Here is a 19,505-nt window from a genome sequence, read left to right on the forward strand (position 1 = left end):
ACTCTCGTTGAAAGAAATGGTGGACCCGTTCAGAAGACACCTTAAACCATGGCTTTAACCACGGTGGTTAAGCCAGAAAGCCAGGCTGTGTTCAGAAGACACCTTAAATGGTAATGGACTGGATGAGGGCTAACAAACTGAGACTCAATCCAGACAAGACGGAGGTACTGTTAGCGGGTGGTTCATCTGTCCGGCGAGGTGATGTTTGCCCTGTCCTGGACGGGGTTGCACTCCCCCTAAAGGATCAGGTCCATAGTTTGGGGGTGCTCTTGGATCCAGAACTGTCACTTGAGGCACAGGTGAACTCAGTGGCAAAGAGCACCTTTTATCAGCTCAGGCTGATATACCAACTGCGCCCTTATCTGGACAGAGATAGCCTAGCTACAGTGATCCATGCTCTGATAACCTCTCGTTTGGATTACTGCAATGTGTTATATGTGGGGCTGCCTTTGAAAACGGTCCGGAAACTTCAACTGGTACAAAACAGGGCAGCACGGTTACTAACAGGGACTGGCTGACGAGACCACATCACGCCAGTCCTTTTACAACTTCATTGGCTGCCAGTCCAGGTCCGGGCCCGATTCAAAGTGCTGGTATTAACATTTAAAGCCCTAAACGGCTTGGGGCCAGGCTATCTGAAGGAACGCCTCCTCCCATATGTACCTGCCCGGACCCTAAGGTCATCCTCAGGGCTCCTTCTCCACGAGCCCCTGCCTAAGGAAGTGAGGCAGGTGGCTACCAGGAGCAGGGCCTTCTCTGCTGTGGCACCCCGGCTGTGGAATGAGCTCCCTAAGGAGGTTCGCTTGGCACCTACATTGTATGCTTTTAGACGCCAGGTGAAGACCTTTTTATTCTCCTACTATTTTAACAGTCTATAAATTAATTTGAACTTGGTGTTTTAAATTTGTAATTTTGCACTGCCGCTGTTTTTATCTGGTTGAGCTTTTATATTGTATTTTATATTATGGTTTTATACTGTTTGTTTTATACTTTGAATGTTTTTGATGTTTGTGAACCGCCCAGAGAGCTCCGGCTATTGGGCGGTATAGAAATGTAATAAATAAATAAATAAACAAACAAACCACGGCTTTAACGAAAGTGAATAATGCAAAAAGCCTTATTCACCATGGTTAAAGCCACGGTTTAAGGCAGCCTTCCTCAACCTGGGGCGCTCCAGATGTGTTGGACTACAACTCCCAGAATGCCCCAGCCAGCTGGCTGGGGCATTCTGGGAGGTGCAGTCCAACACATCTGGAGCGCCCCAGGTTGAGGAAGGCTGGTTTAAGGTGTTTTCTGAAGGGACCCAATGTGTGGTTTGGGGGTGTGCCTTGATCCAACATTGTCACTAAGAGGCCCAAGTAGCCTTGGTGGCTTGGAGCACCTTTTATCAGCCTCCTCTGCTTTGCCAGATGTGGCAAAGGCAAAAAAAGAAAGAAAACCTGCTGCAGCTTCTTTATGATTTACAACAAGTAAACTAACAGTTCAATTACATGTGATTTACGGTGCAATCCTATGCATGTTCAGACAGAAAAAAGTCCTACAACTCTCAGCATTCACCAGCCAGTACTTTCTTCTGTCTAAACTAGCATAGGATTGCACCCCTAGTTTGCAATCCTGTACACACTTACCCAGGATTAAGGGGCATTGAACTTGGTTGACTTACTTCAGAGTAGGATTTGCACTGTTAAGTTTTCCATGCGCGGGTTTGAAGCCAGGAGTTCGAAGCACTGTTTGGAAGTGAATAAGACGTATGTTTTTGAGTTTTGAATTGTTTTGTGGCATTTGAAACACTGGCGGTCTCACATACCAGTCTGTAAGAGTCATGCTTCCTAATGGCTGGGATGTTTTAACTTAATACATTATTTAAGCTGTTAGGTTTTTTTTAAGCCACGTACATTTGTTTTTAATTTCTCTTTTGTATGACAGGTTTTCAGTTGCCCTTGATGCAGAGACATTCTGAAAATGTGTCAGGGGCCAGGGGTGCAGCTGTCTTTTTAGACTTTGTTTTTGGCTTTTACAGCGTTTTAAGAACATAAGAAGGGCCATGCTGGAACAGACCTCTGTTCACACAGTGGCCAACCAGCCATCGACCAGAGATGAACGAGCACGACATGGTGCAACAGCACCCTCCCGCCCATGTTCCCCAGCAACTGGTGCACGCAGGCTTACTGCCTCGAATACTGGAGATAGCACACAACCATCAGGGCTAGTAGCCATGGATAGCCTTCGCCTCCAGGAATTTATCCAACCCCCCTTTAAAGCCATCCAAATTGGTGGCCATCAGTACAACTTGTGGTAGTGAATTCCATAATGTAACTATTTTTTTTGTGGCTGTTCTTGTTGGCCAGCTGGGGCTCTTTCTAGACAGGGATAGCTTGGCTATCATGATCCATAGAATCATAGAATAGTAGAGATGGAAGGGGTCTATCAGGTCATCTAGTCCAACCCCCTGCTCAGTCCAAGTTTATTTATTTATTTATTTATTTATTTATTTAAGGATTTTTATGCCACCATTCAGCCAAAAAAGGCCCTCACGGCGGCTTACAAAAGTATTTCTTGACAGTCCCTGCCCACAGGCTTACAATCTAAAAGACATGACACAAAAGGAAAGGAGATTGGGAGGGAGGAGGAGGAGGGGGGAAAGGAAAGCAAACTCAGGCACTACAATCTTAGTTGGAAAGTTCAGCAGTTACAGGTGACAGCAGGAGGGAGGGGGCTCTCAGCTGGAGCTGGACCCAGGCACGGTGGAGAGGTGCCTGGCTGCTGCTTCCTCCCTCACTGGTGGCCTCTGCAAAGACAGTTGGTAGCAGGAAGGAGGGGGCTCTCAGCTGGAGCTGGACCCAGGCACGGTGGAGAGGTGCCTGGCTGCTGCTTCCTCCCTCACTGGTGGCCTCTGCAAAGACAGTTGGTAGCAGGAAGGAGGGGGCTCTCAGCTGGAGCTGGACCCAGGCACGGTGGAGAGGTGCCTGGCTGCTGCTTCCTCCCTCACTGGTGGCCTCTGCAGAGACAGTTGGTAGCAGGAGGGAGGGGGCTCTCAGCTGGAGCTGGACCCAGGCACGGTGGAGAGGTGCCTGGCTGCTGCTTCCTCCCTCACTGGTGGCCTCTGCAGAGACAGTTGGTAGCAGGAGGGAGGGGGCTCTCAGCTGGAGCTGGACCCAGGCACGGTGGAGAGGTGCCTGGCTGCTGCTTCCTCCTTCACTGGTGGCCTCTGCATAGACAGTTGGTAGCAGGAGGGAGGGGGCTCTCAGCTGGAGCTGGACCCAGGCACGGTGGAGAGGTGCCTGGCTGCTGCTTCCTCCCTCACTGGTGGCCTCTGCAAAGACAGTTGGTAGCAGGAAGGAGGGGGCTCTCAGCTGGAGCTGGACCCAGGCACGGTGGAGAGGTGCCTGGCTGCTGCTTCCTCCCTCACTGGTGGCCTCTGCAGAGACAGTTGGTAGCAGGAGGGAGGGGGCTCTCAGCTGGAGCTGGACCCAGGCACGGTGGAGAGGTGCCTGGCTGCTGCTTCCTCCCTCACTGGTGGCCTCTGCAGAGACAGTTGGTAGCAGGAGGGAGGGGGCTCTCAGCTGGAGCTGGACCCAGGCACGGTGGAGAGGTGCCTGGCTGCTGCTTCCTCCCTCACTGGTGGCCTCTGCAAAGACAGTTGGTAGCAGGAAGGAGGGGGCTCTCAGCTGGAGCTGGACCCAGGCACGGTGGAGAGGTGCCTGGCTGCTGCTTCCTCCCTCACTGGTGGCCTCTGCAGAGACAGTTGGTAGCAGGAGGGAGGGGGCTCTCAGCTGGAGCTGGACCCAGGCACGGTGGAGAGGTGCCTGGCTGCTGCTTCCTCCCTCACTGGTGGCCTCTGCAGAGACAGTTGGTAGCAGGAGGGAGGGGGCTCTCAGCTGGAGCTGGACCCAGGCACGGTGGAGAGGTGCCTGGCTGCTGCTTCCTCCTTCACTGGTGGCCTCTGCATAGACAGTTGGTAGCAGGAGGGAGGGGGCTCTCAGCTGGAGCTGGACCCAGGCACGGTGGAGAGGTGCCTGGCTGCTGCTTCCTCCCTCACTGGTGGCCTCTGCAGAGACAGTTGGTAGCAGGAGGGAGGGGGCTCTCAGCTGGAGCTGGACCCAGGCACGGTGGAGAGGTGCCTGGCTGCTGCTTCCTCCCTCACTGGTGGCCTCTGCAGAGACAGTTGGTAGCAGGAGGGAGGGGGCTCTCAGCTGGAGCTGGACCCAGGCACGGTGGAGAGGTGCCTGGCTGCTGCTTCCTCCCTCACTGGTGGCCTCTGCAGAGACAGTTGGTAGCAGGAGGGAGGGGGCTCTCAGCTGGAGCTGGACCCAGGCACGGTGGAGAGGTGCCTGGCTGCTGCTTCCTCCCTCACTGGTGGCCTCTGCAGAGACAGTTGGTAGCAGGAGGGAGGGGGCTCTCAGCTGGAGCTGGACCCAGGCACGGTGGAGAGGTGCCTGGCTGCTGCTTCCTCCTTCACTGGTGGCCTCTGCAGAGACAGTTGGTAGCAGGAGGGAGGGGGCTCTCAGCTGGAGCTGGACCCAGGCACGGTGGAGAGGTGCCTGGCTGCTGCTTCCTCCCTCACTGGTGGCCTCTGCAAAGACAGTTGGTAGCAGGAAGGAGGGGGCTCTCAGCTGGAGCTGGACCCAGGCACGGTGGAGAGGTGCCTGGCTGCTGCTTCCTCCCTCACTGGTGGCCTCTGCAGAGACAGTTGGTAGCAGGAGGGAGGGGGCTCTCAGCTGGAGCTGGACCCAGGCACGGTGGAGAGGTGCCTGGCTGCTGCTTCCTCCTTCACTGGTGGCCTCTGCAGAGACAGTTGGTAGCAGGAAGGAGGGGGCTCTCAGCTGGAGCTGGACCCAGGCACGGTGGAGAGGTGCCTGGCTGCTGCTTCCTCCCTCACTGGTGGCCTCTGCAGAGACAGTTGGTAGCAGGAAGGAGGGGGCTCTCAGCTGGAGCTGGACCCAGGCACGGTGGAGAGGTGCCTGGCTGCTGCTTCCTCCCTCACTGGTGGCCTCTGCAGAGCAGAGAGTTGGAGAGAGTGCCTTCTCCCTTACCAACCTGGTTGGTCACTGAGGTCATTAGAAGGTGTGATCCTCGTGGTTCCACACGGCCCTGTAGCCCAACTGGAGTCCATCTAGAAAAGAACCTTCAGTGTGGTGGCCCCCTTTCTTGGAACTCCCTGCCCCTGGAGATCAGGCAGACGCCAGCACTTGTGTTGCTTCTGACGCCACCTAAAATCAGCTGTCTCTCCCAGGAAGCATTCTTTGATTGACCAGCCATGGGGGTTTTTTTTTTGGTACTCTGTTCTTAAAAACATCATCATCATCATCATCATCATCATTATTATTATTATTATTATTATTATTATTATTATTTGCATTTGTATACCGCCCCATAGACGAAGCTCTCTGGATGGTTCACACAAGATAAAAGCACTTAAAAAGCAATATGCAGAAATTAAAAACCACAAAAGCATGCCATATGCACATACATTTAAAACTTCTATAACAACTTTAAAAACGATGAGCCCCAAAACAGACCCAGTCTCATTACATATTGCTAAATGCCTGGGAGAAGAGAAACGTTTTGACCTGGTGCCGAAAAGATGACAATGTGATGTTTTGCTCTTTTCATCCTTTTATCTCTTACTGTTCGCTGCTCCAGAATCTCTTTAGATGAGAGATTTGTTGTATTTATTTACAACAAATGTTGTGAATAAATGCATAACGTGTGATAGATGGGCCGCCCTTGAAAATGCTCCAGAACCTTCAACTAGTACAGCATCTGGCTGCTAGAACTTTTATCTAGATCACAATGTTTTTACCCCCAAAAGCCAAGTCTAGGGTTGGGGGGAGCAGTTTGAACATGTGTGTATGGATGCGCTGAATAACCAGCTATGCAGGGAAGTGAGTCGGGCACCTCAGGCTGGTGGCCCACACAGAGAGCGGAAGAAGGTCACTCCCACGACACAGGCTCTGAACAACAGATCCGGCCACGGCTACTCCCTGCTCAAGCCAAGCACCACCGCTTGATACGCCTGAGGCAAGGGATAAAAACCACCTTCCTCCAAACTATGTGGAGAAAGGGGTTTAAATTGGAGAATGGATTTTAATATATATAATAATACACTGTGAGTTGTATGTGCGGAGGTGAATTATTGTCAGAGTGGGTGCTGAATGTGTAAACTTCAGAGGATAAATGCCAAACAGACACATGGGATTTTTGTGGTAGTTAAAAACAAAACAATCAAATTTTATTTTTAAAAGTTCGCAAGCTTTGTTTCAAATAAAACATTTTAAAACTTTTTTGAAACCTTTCATCCAATCCTTCTACCCATTCACATACGCGCTTTCCTTTCTCTCACACAATCACTCTTGAGCTTTCTTTATTATCGGTATTGTTTAATATACTTCAACTAGGTGCACACCACACTCCAAAGACACCACTCTCTACCCTGACCCTTAAATTTCCCAGGACTTAAGTACTCTAAGCACAGAGAGCACTAAAGACTCTATGGCCGTAGCTAGACCTAAGGTTTATCCCAGGATTGTCCTGGGGTTAAACCTGTTCATCTAAGTGCCACACAGGGCATCCAGTGCTCTGGCAGGGATGAACCCGGGATGATCCTGGGATAAACCTTAGGTCTAGCTACGGCCTAAGAGTACCTAAAAAGTCCCCCTCAATCCCCTTATATATCCCTCCTCCCCCTCCCCAGACATTCTCACTCCGCCCACTCAGGCCCACATTCTAAACTCACCACAGACTTACAAACTGCAGACATACATTTGGGAACTGACTTGTGGGGTGTAACGCCACAGTCACACACGGCCCGCAGGTTGCGCACTCCTGATCTAGATGGTGCCATGTTACACCAATTCTGAAGGCATTACATAGGCCGCTGTTTGCTCCCGAGCCCAATTCAAGTTACAGGAAGCCTGGTTCCGGCTGGACATCAGGAAAAACTTCCTGACTGTTAGAGCAGTACGACAATGGAACCAGTTACCTAGGGAGGTGGTGGCCTCTCCCACCCTAGAGGCCTTCAAGAGGTGGCTGGACAACCATCTGTCAGGGATGCTTTGAGGTGGATTCCTGCATTGAGCAAGGGGTTGGACTCGATGGCCTTAGAGGCCCCTCCCAACTTTACGATTCTATGATTCTAAGCTGCTGGTGCTGACCTTTTAAGCCCTGGTGCCGAAATGTCTGAAGAAGGGCCTCCTCCCATAGCATCCTGCCCATGCACTGAGAGGTCTTTCTCCAGCTTCCATTGTTAGGAGAGGCGCACTGTGCATGTACAACAGAGCGGGGCCTTCCCTGTGGTGGTGCCCCAACTTTAGAATGCCCTCCCAAAAGAGATCTGTCTGGCGCCCGGCACTGTACGGTTTTCAGCACCAGGTCACAACATTATTTGCCGAAGCAAGCATTTTAAATGGATTGTTGTGTCCACTGGTTAAACAATTTCATGTCTCTCAATGTTATTGTATCTATGGAAGCCAGATTCCAGCTGGACATCAGGAAAAACTTCCTGACTGTTAGAGCAGTACGACAATGGAATCAGTAACCTAGGGAGGTCGTGGGCTCTTCCACACTAGAGGCTTTCAAGAGGCAGCTGGACAACCCTCTGTCAGGGATGCTTTAGGGTGGATTCCTGCATTGAGCAGGGGGTTGGACTCGATGGCCTTGTAGGCCCCTTCCAACTCTGCTATTCTATGATTCTATGTTTTTTTCATTTTATTGTTGTTGTATTTCAGTTCTGAATTTTATGTGCATTGCCCAGGAATCCTTTTTGGACAAAAGTGCAGTTAGAAATGTGTAATTAAAGAGATCCCCCAAAGATGGTGGATTTGCCATGTGAAATGCCACATATGGGATTTAACATTCCTTATCCTCCACGCTAAACTTACGGTAGTGCGTGGACTGTGCTAGAAGTAAAAACAGCATTGAAATTTTGCACCAACGTGACTGAAATCCTACACCAAGAACAGCTGAATGCCGTTATGAGTATAAACCATGCAAATTAATTGTGCTTCTGCAAGTTTGCTTGCTGTCTACACTTTGTTCTGCTGTTGCTAATGAGACTGGGGGTGGAAAGTTATGCAGGGCGCAAAAGCCTAAATCCCTGGAAATACCGCTCCACTTTCCTTGAGCTGTCCAGAATTCATCAGTCCGCATGAAGCCTTTTTTTTTTTTTTTTTTACAAAGTAAAAGCAAATAAAAACTGAACATTTGACCAAATTCTGTGCAGAATCTGGTAATCAAGCAGAATCCGATAGTCGAGTGCAGAAAAGGGCAAACAAAATGTTCCAGGGGCTGGAGCATCTCCCCTGAGAGGGAAGGTTACAAGAGCTGGGATTGTTTAATTTGGGGGGAAAGGAGGCTGAGCGAAGACATGATAGAAAGGTTCAAAATTAGGCATGGTGTAGAGAAGGTGGATAGTGTGACATTTTTCTCCTGCTCCCGTAATTATTATTATTATTATTATTTATTTATTTATATAGCACCATCAATGTACATGGTGCTGTACAGATAACACAGTAAATAGCAAGACCCTGCCGCATAGGCTTACAATCTAATAAGTTGTAGTAAACAATAAAGAGGGAAGGAGAAAGCAAACAGGCACAGGGAAGTGTAAACAGGCACCGGGTAGGGTGAAGCTAACAGTATAGAGTCAGAACAAACTCAATATTTGAAGGCTATAGGGAAAAGAAAAGTTTTTAGCTGAGTTTTAAAAGCAGTGATTGAGTTTGTAGTTCTCAAGTGTTCTGGAAGAGCGTTCCAGGCGTAAGGGGCGGCAGAAGAAAAAGGACGAAGACGAGTAAGGGAAGTGGAGGTCCTTGGGCAGGCGAGAAGCATGGCATCAGAGGAGTGGAGAGCACAAGCGGGGCGATAGTGTGAGATGAGAGAGGAGAGATAGGCAGGAGCTAGACCGTGAAGAGCTTTGAAGGTCAGCAGGAGAAGTTTATATTGGATTCTGGAGTGAATTGGAAGCCAATGAAGAGATTTCAGAAGTGGAGTGACATGGTCAGAGCGGCGGGCCAAGAAGATGATCTTAGCGGCAGAGTGGTGGACAGAGACCAGCGGACACTAGAACTTCATGGGTCGCATCCCATGAAGCTGATTGGTGGGAGAATCAGGAGAGATAAAAGGAAGGGCGTCTTCACACAGCGCAGAGTTAAACTATGGAATTCGCTACTGATCCAGCATGGCACTTCTCACGTTCTTATGTACCGCAGGGCTCAGTCCTGGGCCCAGTGCTCTTCAACATTTTGATTAATGATTTGGACGAGGAGGTGAAGGGAGCGCTGATCAAATTTGCAGATGACATAAAATTGGGTGGGATAGCTAATACCCTGGAAGACAGAAACAAACATCAAAGTGATCTTGATAGGCTGGAGCGCTGGGCTGAAAACAACAGAATGACATTTAAGAGGGATAAATGCCAAGTTCTACATCTAGGAAATAGAAACCAAAGGCACAGTTACAAGATGGGGGATACTTGGCTCAGCAATACTACAAGTGAGAAGGATCTTGGAATGGTTGTAGATCACAAGCTGAATATGAGCCAACAGTGCGATATGGCTGCAAGAAAGGCAAATGCTATTTTGGGCTGCATTAATAGAAGTATAGCTTCCAAATCACGTGAGGTACTGGTTCCTCTCTTTTCGGCCCTGGTTAGGCCTCATCTATAGTATTGCGTCCAGTTCTGGGCTCCACAATTCAAGAAGGACGCAGACAAGCTGGAGCGTGTTCAGAAGAGGGCAACCAGGATGATCAGGGGTCTGGAAACAAAGACCTATGAGGAGAGACTGAAAGAACTGGGCATGTTTAGCCTGGAGAAGAGGAGATTGAGGGGAGACATGAGAGCACTCTTCAAATACTTAAAAGGTTGTCACACAGAGGAGGGCCAGGATCTCTTTTCGACCCTTCCAGGGTGCAGGACACGGAATAATGGGCTCAAGTTAAAGGAAGCCAGATTCCAGCTGGACATCAGGAAAAACTTCCTGACTGTTAGAGCAGTACGACAATGGAATCCGTTACCTAGGGAGGTGGTGGGCTCTCCCACACTCGAGGCCTTCAAGAGGCAGCTGGACAACCATCTGCCAGGGATGCTGTAGGGTGGATTCCTGCATTGAGCAGGGGGTTGGACTCGATGGCCTTATAGGCCCCTTCCAACTCTGCTATTCTATGATTCTATGATTCTTACCCCAAGGTGTAGTGATGGCAGTTTGGATGGCTTTAAAAAGGGGGTTGGATGAATTCCTGGAGGAGAAAGAAGGCTATCAATGGCTACTAGCCCTGATGGCTATGTGCTACCTCTGATACCACAGGTAGTAAGCCTATATACACCAGTTGCTGGGGGACATGGATGAGACGGTTCTGTGGCATGGTGTCCTGCTTGTGAGTCTAACATCAACAGCTAGTTGGCCATTGTTTAAACAGGGTGCTGGACTAGATGGACCAGGTGGTCTGATCCATCAGGGCTCTTCTGATGTTCTTATGGGTGTTTAACCTCGTCGTTGGGGCAGACAAAGTGGCTAGGTTTATTGGCTAGGTTGGGGAGGGGGAGTTGAACCTTAAGCCTGAGAGCCACATCTGGGCCACGTGTGGTTCTGATCTGACCCTGCAGGCTTCTGTAGATGGCCACGCCCCCTTTTCTGTGTCACCAGGTGCGTCTCACTCCCCGCCTCTGTGCCCACGATCATTGGGTGGCTGCCCAGACTTTTGTACATTTCTACCCCTCCTCATTCTAAAAAATGGAAACGCCTCTCTTAAGGCGTCGTTAGTGCCAGTAAAAGTTTCAAGCTAAAACATGCTGGTATTTTGGCCCCGCCCCCATTTGTCTTTGGCCCCACCCACCACCTGGACGCTGCCACCGAGAGCTCTGGAATGGAATCCGACCCTTGGACTGAAAGAGGTTCAAAACCCAGGCTGGATAAACGACACAGAAAGGCACCTTCTACCTAATCACACCATGGACTGTATCCAATGACTAAATCCCATTCATTTCAGTGGGTCTACTTCAAAACTGAAGTACTTTGGCCACATAATGAGAAGACAGGATACCCTGGAGAAGAGGCTGATGCTGGGGAAAGTGGAAGGCAAAAGGAAGAGGGGCCGACCAAGGGCAAGATGGATGGGTGATATTCTGGAGGTGAAAGACTCGACCTTGGGGGTGCTGGGGGTGGCGACGGCCGACAGAAAGCTCTGGCGTGGGCTGGTCCACGAAGTCACGAAGAGTCGGAAGCGACTGAACGAATAAACAACAACAACTTCAAGACAGACTAACTTTGGGTACAACCCTACGTGTCCCATCTAAATCCCTCCTATTTGTTCTGACTGGCAGCAGTTTTCCAGGATTCTGGGTTGAGGACTGTCACCTGTTCTGCCCCCGGGAGCGGATCTAGACGGCGTACTGAAGGCGCTTGGGTGCGCCTCCAGTGCGCCCCCAAAACAATTGTGTAGATCCTGCAGAAGAGGAGGAGGAGGCTGGGGAATGCGGCTGCGTCCTTGCCTCTGCCACCGCCGCCCACCTCCCCGCCGGCCTCCTGCTGCCGGGGAAAGAGCCACCCGGGTCGGATTCCCCAGCCTCCTCCTCTTCAGCCTCTTCTGCAGGATCTACACAATTGTTTTGGGGGCGCACTGGAGGCGCACCCAAGCGCCTTCAGTACGCCATGTAGATCCGCCCCTGGTCCTCCTTTGAACCGGGCAATGCCAGCCATTGCAGCTGGGCCCTCCTGCATGCAAAGCACGCTTTCTACCACCCAGCCGTGAATCCCTCCCTCCCGCAAAGGCTGTGAGCGTTGGCGGTCATTAGCCTCCTCCGTCGCGTGCCGTGTCCTGAGAAGGTGGAAGATGTGTGCGTGTGCATCGGCTGGAGGATAAGCCAGGACTGAAGAGATCTGGAATGCAAAGTGGTCCCCGGGACTGTTTCGGGATGGAGGATTTTACACCCATTCTGCCTGCAGTAAAAGGCCTCCTGCTCCTCTTGCCAATTCCCTATGGAGGTGGTGGTCTCTCCCACACTAGAGGCCTTCAAGAGGCAGCTGGACAGCCACCTGTCAGCGATGCTTTAAGGTGGATTCCTGCATTGAGCAGGGGGTTGGACTCGATGGCCTTGTAGGCCCCTTCCAACTCTACTATTCTATGAAATATTTGAAAGGTTGTCACACAGAGGAGGGCCAGGATCTCTTCTGGATCCTCCCAGAGTGCAGGACACGGAATAATGGGATCAAGTGACAGGAAGCCAGATTCCGGCTGGACATCAGGAAAAACTTCCTGACTCTTAGAGCAGTACGACAATGGAATCAGTGACCTAGGGAGGTTGTGGGCTCTCCCACACTAGAGGCCTTCAAAAGGCAGCTGGACAGCCACCTGTCAGCGACGCTTTAAGGTGGATTCCTGCGTTCAGCAGGGGGTTGGACTTGATGGCCTTAGAGGCCCCTTCCAACTCTACAATTCTCTGATTTTTTATGTGCCCATTGCGAGGTCATCTCGCTAGGCAGCTTCTGAAGGCAGTTTCAGCATCCTTCCTGCGGACCCTCTGAACCGCTCGGAACATTGGCAACCGAGACTGCATCAGCGGCAGCCCGGGCACGAAACCAAGAGGCCCTGACCCCTGCTTCCGCTACCCCTCCGCCGTGCTAGGAGGAGCCCTGGATCTGGTCCCTCTTGCGTTGTGTTGACTGCCCGGGGAAGAGCATGAACTCAAATGAACCCAGTCGGGTGTTTTGCTGATGCGTCGGTGCACGGATAGCAACCCAGCGTGTCCCTTCTGGCCCGCGTGACGCCCGAGTGGCCGAAGCGAAGGGAAGCGGGTTCCTGAGGCAGCTCTGGCCATCAGGATGTGAGCACAGGGGGCGGAGGAGCCTGAGAATCTATTTGAAATCCCAGTCGGAGGCCCACAGGAAATTGCCTCTCCAGCCCACAGTTAAATCTGACCTCTTGGCAGCCGGTCAAAACGGCGTTCCCTGCGAATACCATCGTGTCTCTGTTCCAGGCTAGCGGGCAGCCCAGCGCGAGATTCCCCGGGGAGCGACCCACTGGAGGAGAAGGGGGGGGAAAGGGGAGGAGTGGATAAAGAAAACACACAGGCACGCTTCTCGTGCACCAGTCTGGCCAGAGTCCTGTTGCAGGAGGCGGCACAACAAACCTCCTCTTGGTCCTGTCTGCGGAGAGAACCCTCCGTCCTGGCGGGATTATTCCACTTTGGGGGACACTGGGAGATCGGGGAGCCGTGAGCATGGAGCAGCCCGCTTCCTTTTGCGTGCCTCCAGAGCAGCAAATGGGGACGTCCGAGGGGCTGTGATAAGGGTCCTGTCCCTTCCCCCGCCCAGCAGCAGCTCCTGGTGAAGACTGGATTTGCTATTCTTGAAGGTGGGGGCAGGGCAGCATGGCACGCGGCAACTGTCCGGGGGCCGTCTGTCTCGGCAGTCGGCTCTCCGGGGCGACGACAAGAGCTGTGGACTAGGATGGAGTCCGCGCAGACACCCTCTGGGATCCACACCGCTGGATGTGTGCGATGTTTCCTGAAGGAGTTTCGGAGCCGGGATTTCTGGAGGGATCCTTTCCAGGGGAGTTGGCAGTGGTCAGATTCTCCAGCCCTGGAATTACGGAGGCTTGTGGGGCTTTTGGTAGACGCTGATCTTGCGAAGATCCTGTCCCCGTTTCCGTGAAACCTCTCCTTCCATGTTGCTGGGTCTCTTTCCTGAAAGGATCCAGCTAGGCAGGCGGCTGGCCGGGTCCCGACTTCCTCTCCGGATAGCAAAGATGCGTCGTTTTGAAGCGTTGCGCCGCTCTTTCCCGTTTCTGGCCCGTTTCCACCTTTACAGGGTAAGAGTGCGGCACTTCCCATGCCCATTTGCATGAAGGAAGCTTCCTACGTCTCTCCTATCCTTTCTGTGTGCTTCCTTCCGTGTGCCTCCCTTCTCGCTTCCTTTTACTTGAGCGTGCGGCTTGGCTGGCTTCCTAGAGTCATCTCCAGCCATTTGCTCTGTACGCACCGTGCGCTATGCCTGCGGTGTGCTCTTGTGGTCTGTAGCCTGGACTGTGAGATTTCATCTCTAGGAAGCTGTAGCTAGGATGGGCTCCTACAGACCAGGCTTCTTCAATCTGGGAACCTCCAAGTGTGACAGACTACAATTCCCATGTTGGCTGGGGAGCTGGGTATTGTAGTCCAAGACATCTAAAGGGTACCGGATTGAAGAAAACTGGCCTAGACCGGAGGCAGGTGACCTGGAGACCTCTAGACATTCAGGTCTCCAACTCCCATAATCCCTGGCCATGCCCTCCGGGGCTTATGGGATTTGTAGTCCCAAACACCTGGAGGGCACCAGGTTGCCTACGTCTGGTCTAGATAAGGTATCATGGGAAAACGTCAGCCAGGTAGGGTCATTGCCAGAGACACTTGTATGGGGCTGGTGGGACCTCCTGAGACGCAGCCAAGGTGGGAGGCAGGAGCAACCTGGGTCTGCATATCCCCACATGCAGCTGACACAACCGTGAGCCTCTTGACACACTTACATACAGGCTGCAGCAGCAGAACTATGGAACTCACTACCACAAGATGTAGTGCTGGCCACCAATCTGGATGGCTTCAAAAGGGGGTTGGATAAATTCCTGGAGGAGAAGGCTATCCATGGCTACTAGCCCTGATGGTTGTGTGCTATCACCAGAATCCGAGGCAGGAAGCCTGTGTGCAACTGTTGCTGGGGAACATGGGTGGGAGGGTGCTCTTGCACCATGTCCTGCTGGTGGGTTTCCCACGGATATCTGTTTGACCACTGTATGGACAGAATGCTGGACTTGATAGGGCTTGGGTCTGATCCATCATGGCTCTTCTTACATTCTTAAATTATCTCAAGACGCATTGGGTGAAAGCGGCTGTTTTCAGAGAGCTGCCATTAATTCCAACTGAGCTCATTTGGGACTCTGACACAACCCCCTGGAGGAGAAGGCTATCCATGGCTACTACTAGCCCTAATGGTTATGTGCTACCTCCAGTATCCGAGGCAGGAAGCCTGTGTGCACCAGCTGCTGGGGAACATGGGTGATCCAAGGAAGACTGTTTTTGTCTATGTGGCTTGAAATCTGCCTCTGCTCCCTATCTGGACAAAATCAGCAATGGAGAGAAGACTGGTGTGAGCTTTGAATTTGAAGCAGGGGTAGGGGGACAGAGGTAAGCCACTTTGCATGTTTAGAAGTATTTCATACCCTTGAATAAGACAGGGAGGGGGGATGTCCTTTGTATTAGACTTTGAGCTCCAGGTGCATGTGTGAATTGCCCTTCATCTCAGAAACGAGAATCCCACGAAACCTGCTCCCCTTCCAGACCTGAAGCCCATGGGCAGCGATGTCCATTGTTTTATATCAGCTAGCTCCCACGCTCAAAACAGGCAACGTGTTTACTTACAAGTTACATCCTGCTCTGTCCAGTGGACTCAGCAACCTCCTGGGGCCGTCTGCTTCACTGCCAAACAACTCTAGGATGCTTCTGACGTTTAGCAGAAAGCGGCTTCCTTGCAGTTTCAAATGTTTGAGAGCCGTTGACTCAAGGAACAGCAGGAGTCGATATCTGGAGTGGGTGCTTATGGCCTCCGGGAGGAAAATGCAGCCCACCTGTGAAGGACTCAAGCGAAACTCTGAAACCTCTGGCTATTTTGTGTTTGTGCAGGAAGCATACCCAAACGAAGAGTCTGGTGGCATTTTTAGGAACTGGCAGGTTTATTGTGACATAAGCTTTTGCAAGCCACACAGACGGATGCCATAATAATTGGATAGTCTTTAAGTTGCCCCCAGACTAAGGTGACCATATGGAAAGGAGGACAGGGCTCCTGTATCTTTAACAGTTGTTTGGAAAGGGGAATTTCATTGTGTCATTTATATGCATGCGGCACCTGGTGAAATTCCCTCTTCATCACCACCTTTAAAGCTGCAGGAGCCCTGCCCTCTTTTGTGTCCGGTCACTCTAGGGCAGGGCTCCTGCAGCTTTAACTGTTGTGATGAAGAGGGAATTTCAGCAAGTGCTGCATGCCTACAAATGACAACTGTACAATTTCTATACAACTGTTAAAGATACAGGAGCCCTGTCCTCCTTACCACAGGGTCACCCTACTGCAGACTCTTTATTTGTGTTTGTTGCTGTAACAGACGTGAGCTGAAATACTGCGCTCACTTACCAGGGAGTCAAACCCCATGGAACACAATGCCTTCTGAGTAAACATTGCAAAAGATTGTGCTGTTTGCCTCTGGCATTTATGCGAACATAACATCATTTTACGGAAGAAAAAAAAACTTCTATATCCTCATTGTGTCAATGAGCCCTTGATCTTGGGGGAACAAGGGTCTTCTTTGGGAGCAAGTGTTAGGTACGAAGGGCTCTTTGCTCTCGCGGGCCAAGAAAGAACAGCTGGGATTTAAAGCCAAGCAGATGCCGTTTCAAAATCGCGGGGACGAGAGGGAAGTTAACCAGTGATGGAACAATGAGCCAAGAATGAAGGGAGATTGTTCCTTGCTCAACTTGCAGATCAAGACCAGATGCCCTTAAGGGAAGAGGAGAAAAGTGTTCCACAGAAGAGAATCCTGCAAATATAGATATTGTCTGAGAGCAAAACTGCATTTCTGTGTCTTAGACCTTTGGCATGATTCTGCAGTGGGACAGTCAGCATTATTTCAAACGATGTATACTAGCCTTTCTCATATTCATAGAATCATAGAATCATAGAATAGCAGAGTTGGAAGGGGCCTACAAGGCCATCGAGTCCAACCCCCTGCTCAATGCCGGAATCCACCCTAAAGCATCCCTGACAGATGGTTGTCCAGCTGCCTCTTGAAGGCCTCTAGTGTGGGAGAGCCCACCACCTCCCTAGGTAACTGATTCCATTGTCGTACTGCTCTAACAGTCAGGAAGTTTTTCCTGATGTCCAGCTGGAATCTGGCTTCCTTTAACTTGAGCCCGTTATTCCGTGTCCTGCACTCTGGGAGGATTGAGAAGAGATCCTGGCCCTCCTCTGTGTGACAGCCTTTTAAGTATTTGAAGAGTGCTCTCATGTCTCCCCTCAATCTTCTCTTCTCCAGGCTAAACATGCCCAGTTCTTTCAGTCTCTCTTCATCGGGCTTTTTTTTCCAGACCCCTGATCATCCTGGTTGCCCTCCTCTACTTTATAGAGTCCTGGCCCGCTTCTAAACCCATTGGGACATTCACAGCCCCTTCCACGTCAGACGTTTCATTCTCCCCAGCTCACTTCCTATGAATACACAGCTCCTTTCCCCCTGCCCTTAGGTCCAAGGGTGGCCTAACCAGCACCTCCAGCAGGCAGGATCCGGCAACCTCAATTTGCTAAAAAAAACCATCCCCATGCCAGGCAGTTCCAAAGAAGCTGTGACCCATTTTGGGGTAAGCCTTGGGTATTGCAGACCTCTTGTTAATAACGCCTGCGTAAGGAATTTTGTGTAGAAGCTTTCAGTCAATGGAAATTGACCTGGCACGGAGTGTGTTGGTAGATCATTTGAACATGCATGTTTACTTGGAAGTAAGTCCTGCTAAATTCAATGAGTTTTACTCCCAAGTAAATAAGGCTGGACACAGACAATACTTTTTCAAGAAAGCTACAAGTAGTTTGAGGTATTGGTTCCTATGGAACACACATTCTCTCTCACACACACCCTTTCTCTAGTCAAACAGGTTTTGCAGGATTTTGCAATGATGTCAAAATCTGCAACACCTGCTTACTAGAGGAGAAAGTGAGACGAGTGCCCAGACTCTGAGCAGCAGCGTTTCCTCTTTCTGGCCTCCTTTAACTTATGATTTCTCCACCAGAAGTGGACATAGGGTGGTAGCTGTTGGGTAGGGTGACCCTATGGAAAGGGCGACAGGGCTCCTGTATCTTTAAAAGTTGCATAGAAAAGGGAATTTCAGTTCAGCAGGTGTCATTGGTATGCAAGCAGCACCTGGTGAAATCCCCTCTTCATCACAACAGGAGCTATACTAGTGTGACCAGGTGCAAAAGAGGGCAGGGCGCCTGCAGCTTTAACTGTTGTGATGAAGAGGAAATTTCACCAGGTTCCCACATCTACAAATGACACCTGCTGAAATTCCCTTTTCTATGCAACTGTTAAAGATACAGGAGCCCTGTCCTCCTTTTCATATGGTCAGCCTACTGTTGGGACCCTAACCAGGATTCAGGAATAGCACTTTTTCTGAATGTGCTGGATCCAATTTGGTTCCAAAAGAACCATGGGGATTGGACAGGAAGAGCTCCATCAGGCAATGGCTGAGAACACAGTCAGATACACCAGTGCCAACCACAGCTGTGCCTGCCCCCAAATCGGCCTGGGAATAAGAACACAAGTGCCCTGATGCTGGATCAAACCGAGGGTGCATCTAGTTATTATTATTATTATTATTATTATTATTATTATTATTATTATTATTTATTTATTTATTTATTTATATAGCACCATCAATGTACATGGTGCTGTACAGAGTAAAACAGTAAATAGCAAGACCCTGCCGCATAGGCTTACATTCTAATAAAATCATAATAAAACAATAAGGAGGGGAAGAGAATGCAAACAGGCACAGGGTAGGGTGAACAGGCACAGGGTAGGGTAAAACTAACAGTATAAAGTCAGAACAAAATCAAGTTTTAAAAGCTTTAGGAAAAAGAAAAGTTTTTAGCTGAGCTTTAAAAGCTGCGGTTGAACTTGTAGTTCTCAAATGTTCTGGAAGAGCGTTCCAGGCGTAAGGGGCAGCAGAAGAGAATGGACGAAGCCGAGCAAGGGAAGGAGAGACCCTTGGGCAGGCGAGAAACATGGCATCAGAGGAGCGAAGAGCACGAGCGGGGCGATAGTGTGAGATGAGAGAGGAGAGATAGGAAGGAGCTAGACAGTGAAAAGCTTTGAAGGTCAACAGGAGGAGTTTATATTGGATTCTGAAGTGAATTGGAAGCCAATGAAGAGATTTCAGAAGTGGAGTGACATGGTCAGAGCGGCGAGCCAAGAAGATGACCTTAGCAGCAGAATGGTGAACAGAAACCAACGGACTGATGTGAGAAGAAGGAAGGCCAGTGAGAAGAAGGTTGCAGTAGTCCAACCGAGAAATAACCAATGCATGAACAAGAGTCTTGGCAGAAGAGACAGACAAAAATGATCGAATCCTGGCAATATTATACAGGAAAAAACGACAGGATTTAGCTACTGCCTCAATATGAGGAATAAAGGAGAGCGAGGAGTCAAATATAAAGCCAAGGTTACGAGCTTCCTTGACCGGAGTAAGCGTAACATTACTGACAGTAAGAGAGAATGAGAGATGAGGAGAAGGTTTAGGAGGAAAAACAAGCAATTCAGTCTTTGCCATATTAAGTTTCAAACGACGATGAAGCAACCAAGCTGAGATATCTGAGAGACATGCTGAGATACGATCGTGAACATCAGGAGAAAGATCCGGAGAAGAAAGATATAATTGTGTATCATCGGCATTCAGATGATATTGGAGGCCATGAGATTGAATAAGATTACCCAAGGGCAGCATG

At 50.3% G+C, this 19,505-nt stretch overlaps 1 protein-coding gene across 3 annotated transcripts in view; it reads left to right on the top strand.

The window, feature by feature from the left end:
- Positions 1-19,505, top strand: part of TNK2 (tyrosine kinase non receptor 2) — a 135,180-nt gene that overhangs the window by 37,049 nt on the left and 78,626 nt on the right. For 2 of the 3 annotated variants that reach the window (XM_063131761.1, XM_063131762.1), the window contains exon 1: positions 13,661-13,806. The exons of the other annotated variant lie outside the window; for it this stretch is intronic. In XM_063131761.1, coding sequence (XP_062987831.1) covers positions 13,663-13,806 — 144 coding nt within the window. In that variant the 5' untranslated portion in view covers positions 13,661-13,662. Of the gene's footprint in view, positions 1-13,660; positions 13,807-19,505 lie in introns of those variants that run through there. 3 annotated transcript variants of the gene reach the window in all.

Source organism: Elgaria multicarinata, chromosome 8, assembly GCF_023053635.1.
Source record: "Elgaria multicarinata webbii isolate HBS135686 ecotype San Diego chromosome 8, rElgMul1.1.pri, whole genome shotgun sequence".
NCBI classification, from domain to species: Eukaryota; Metazoa; Chordata; class Lepidosauria; order Squamata; family Anguidae; genus Elgaria; species Elgaria multicarinata.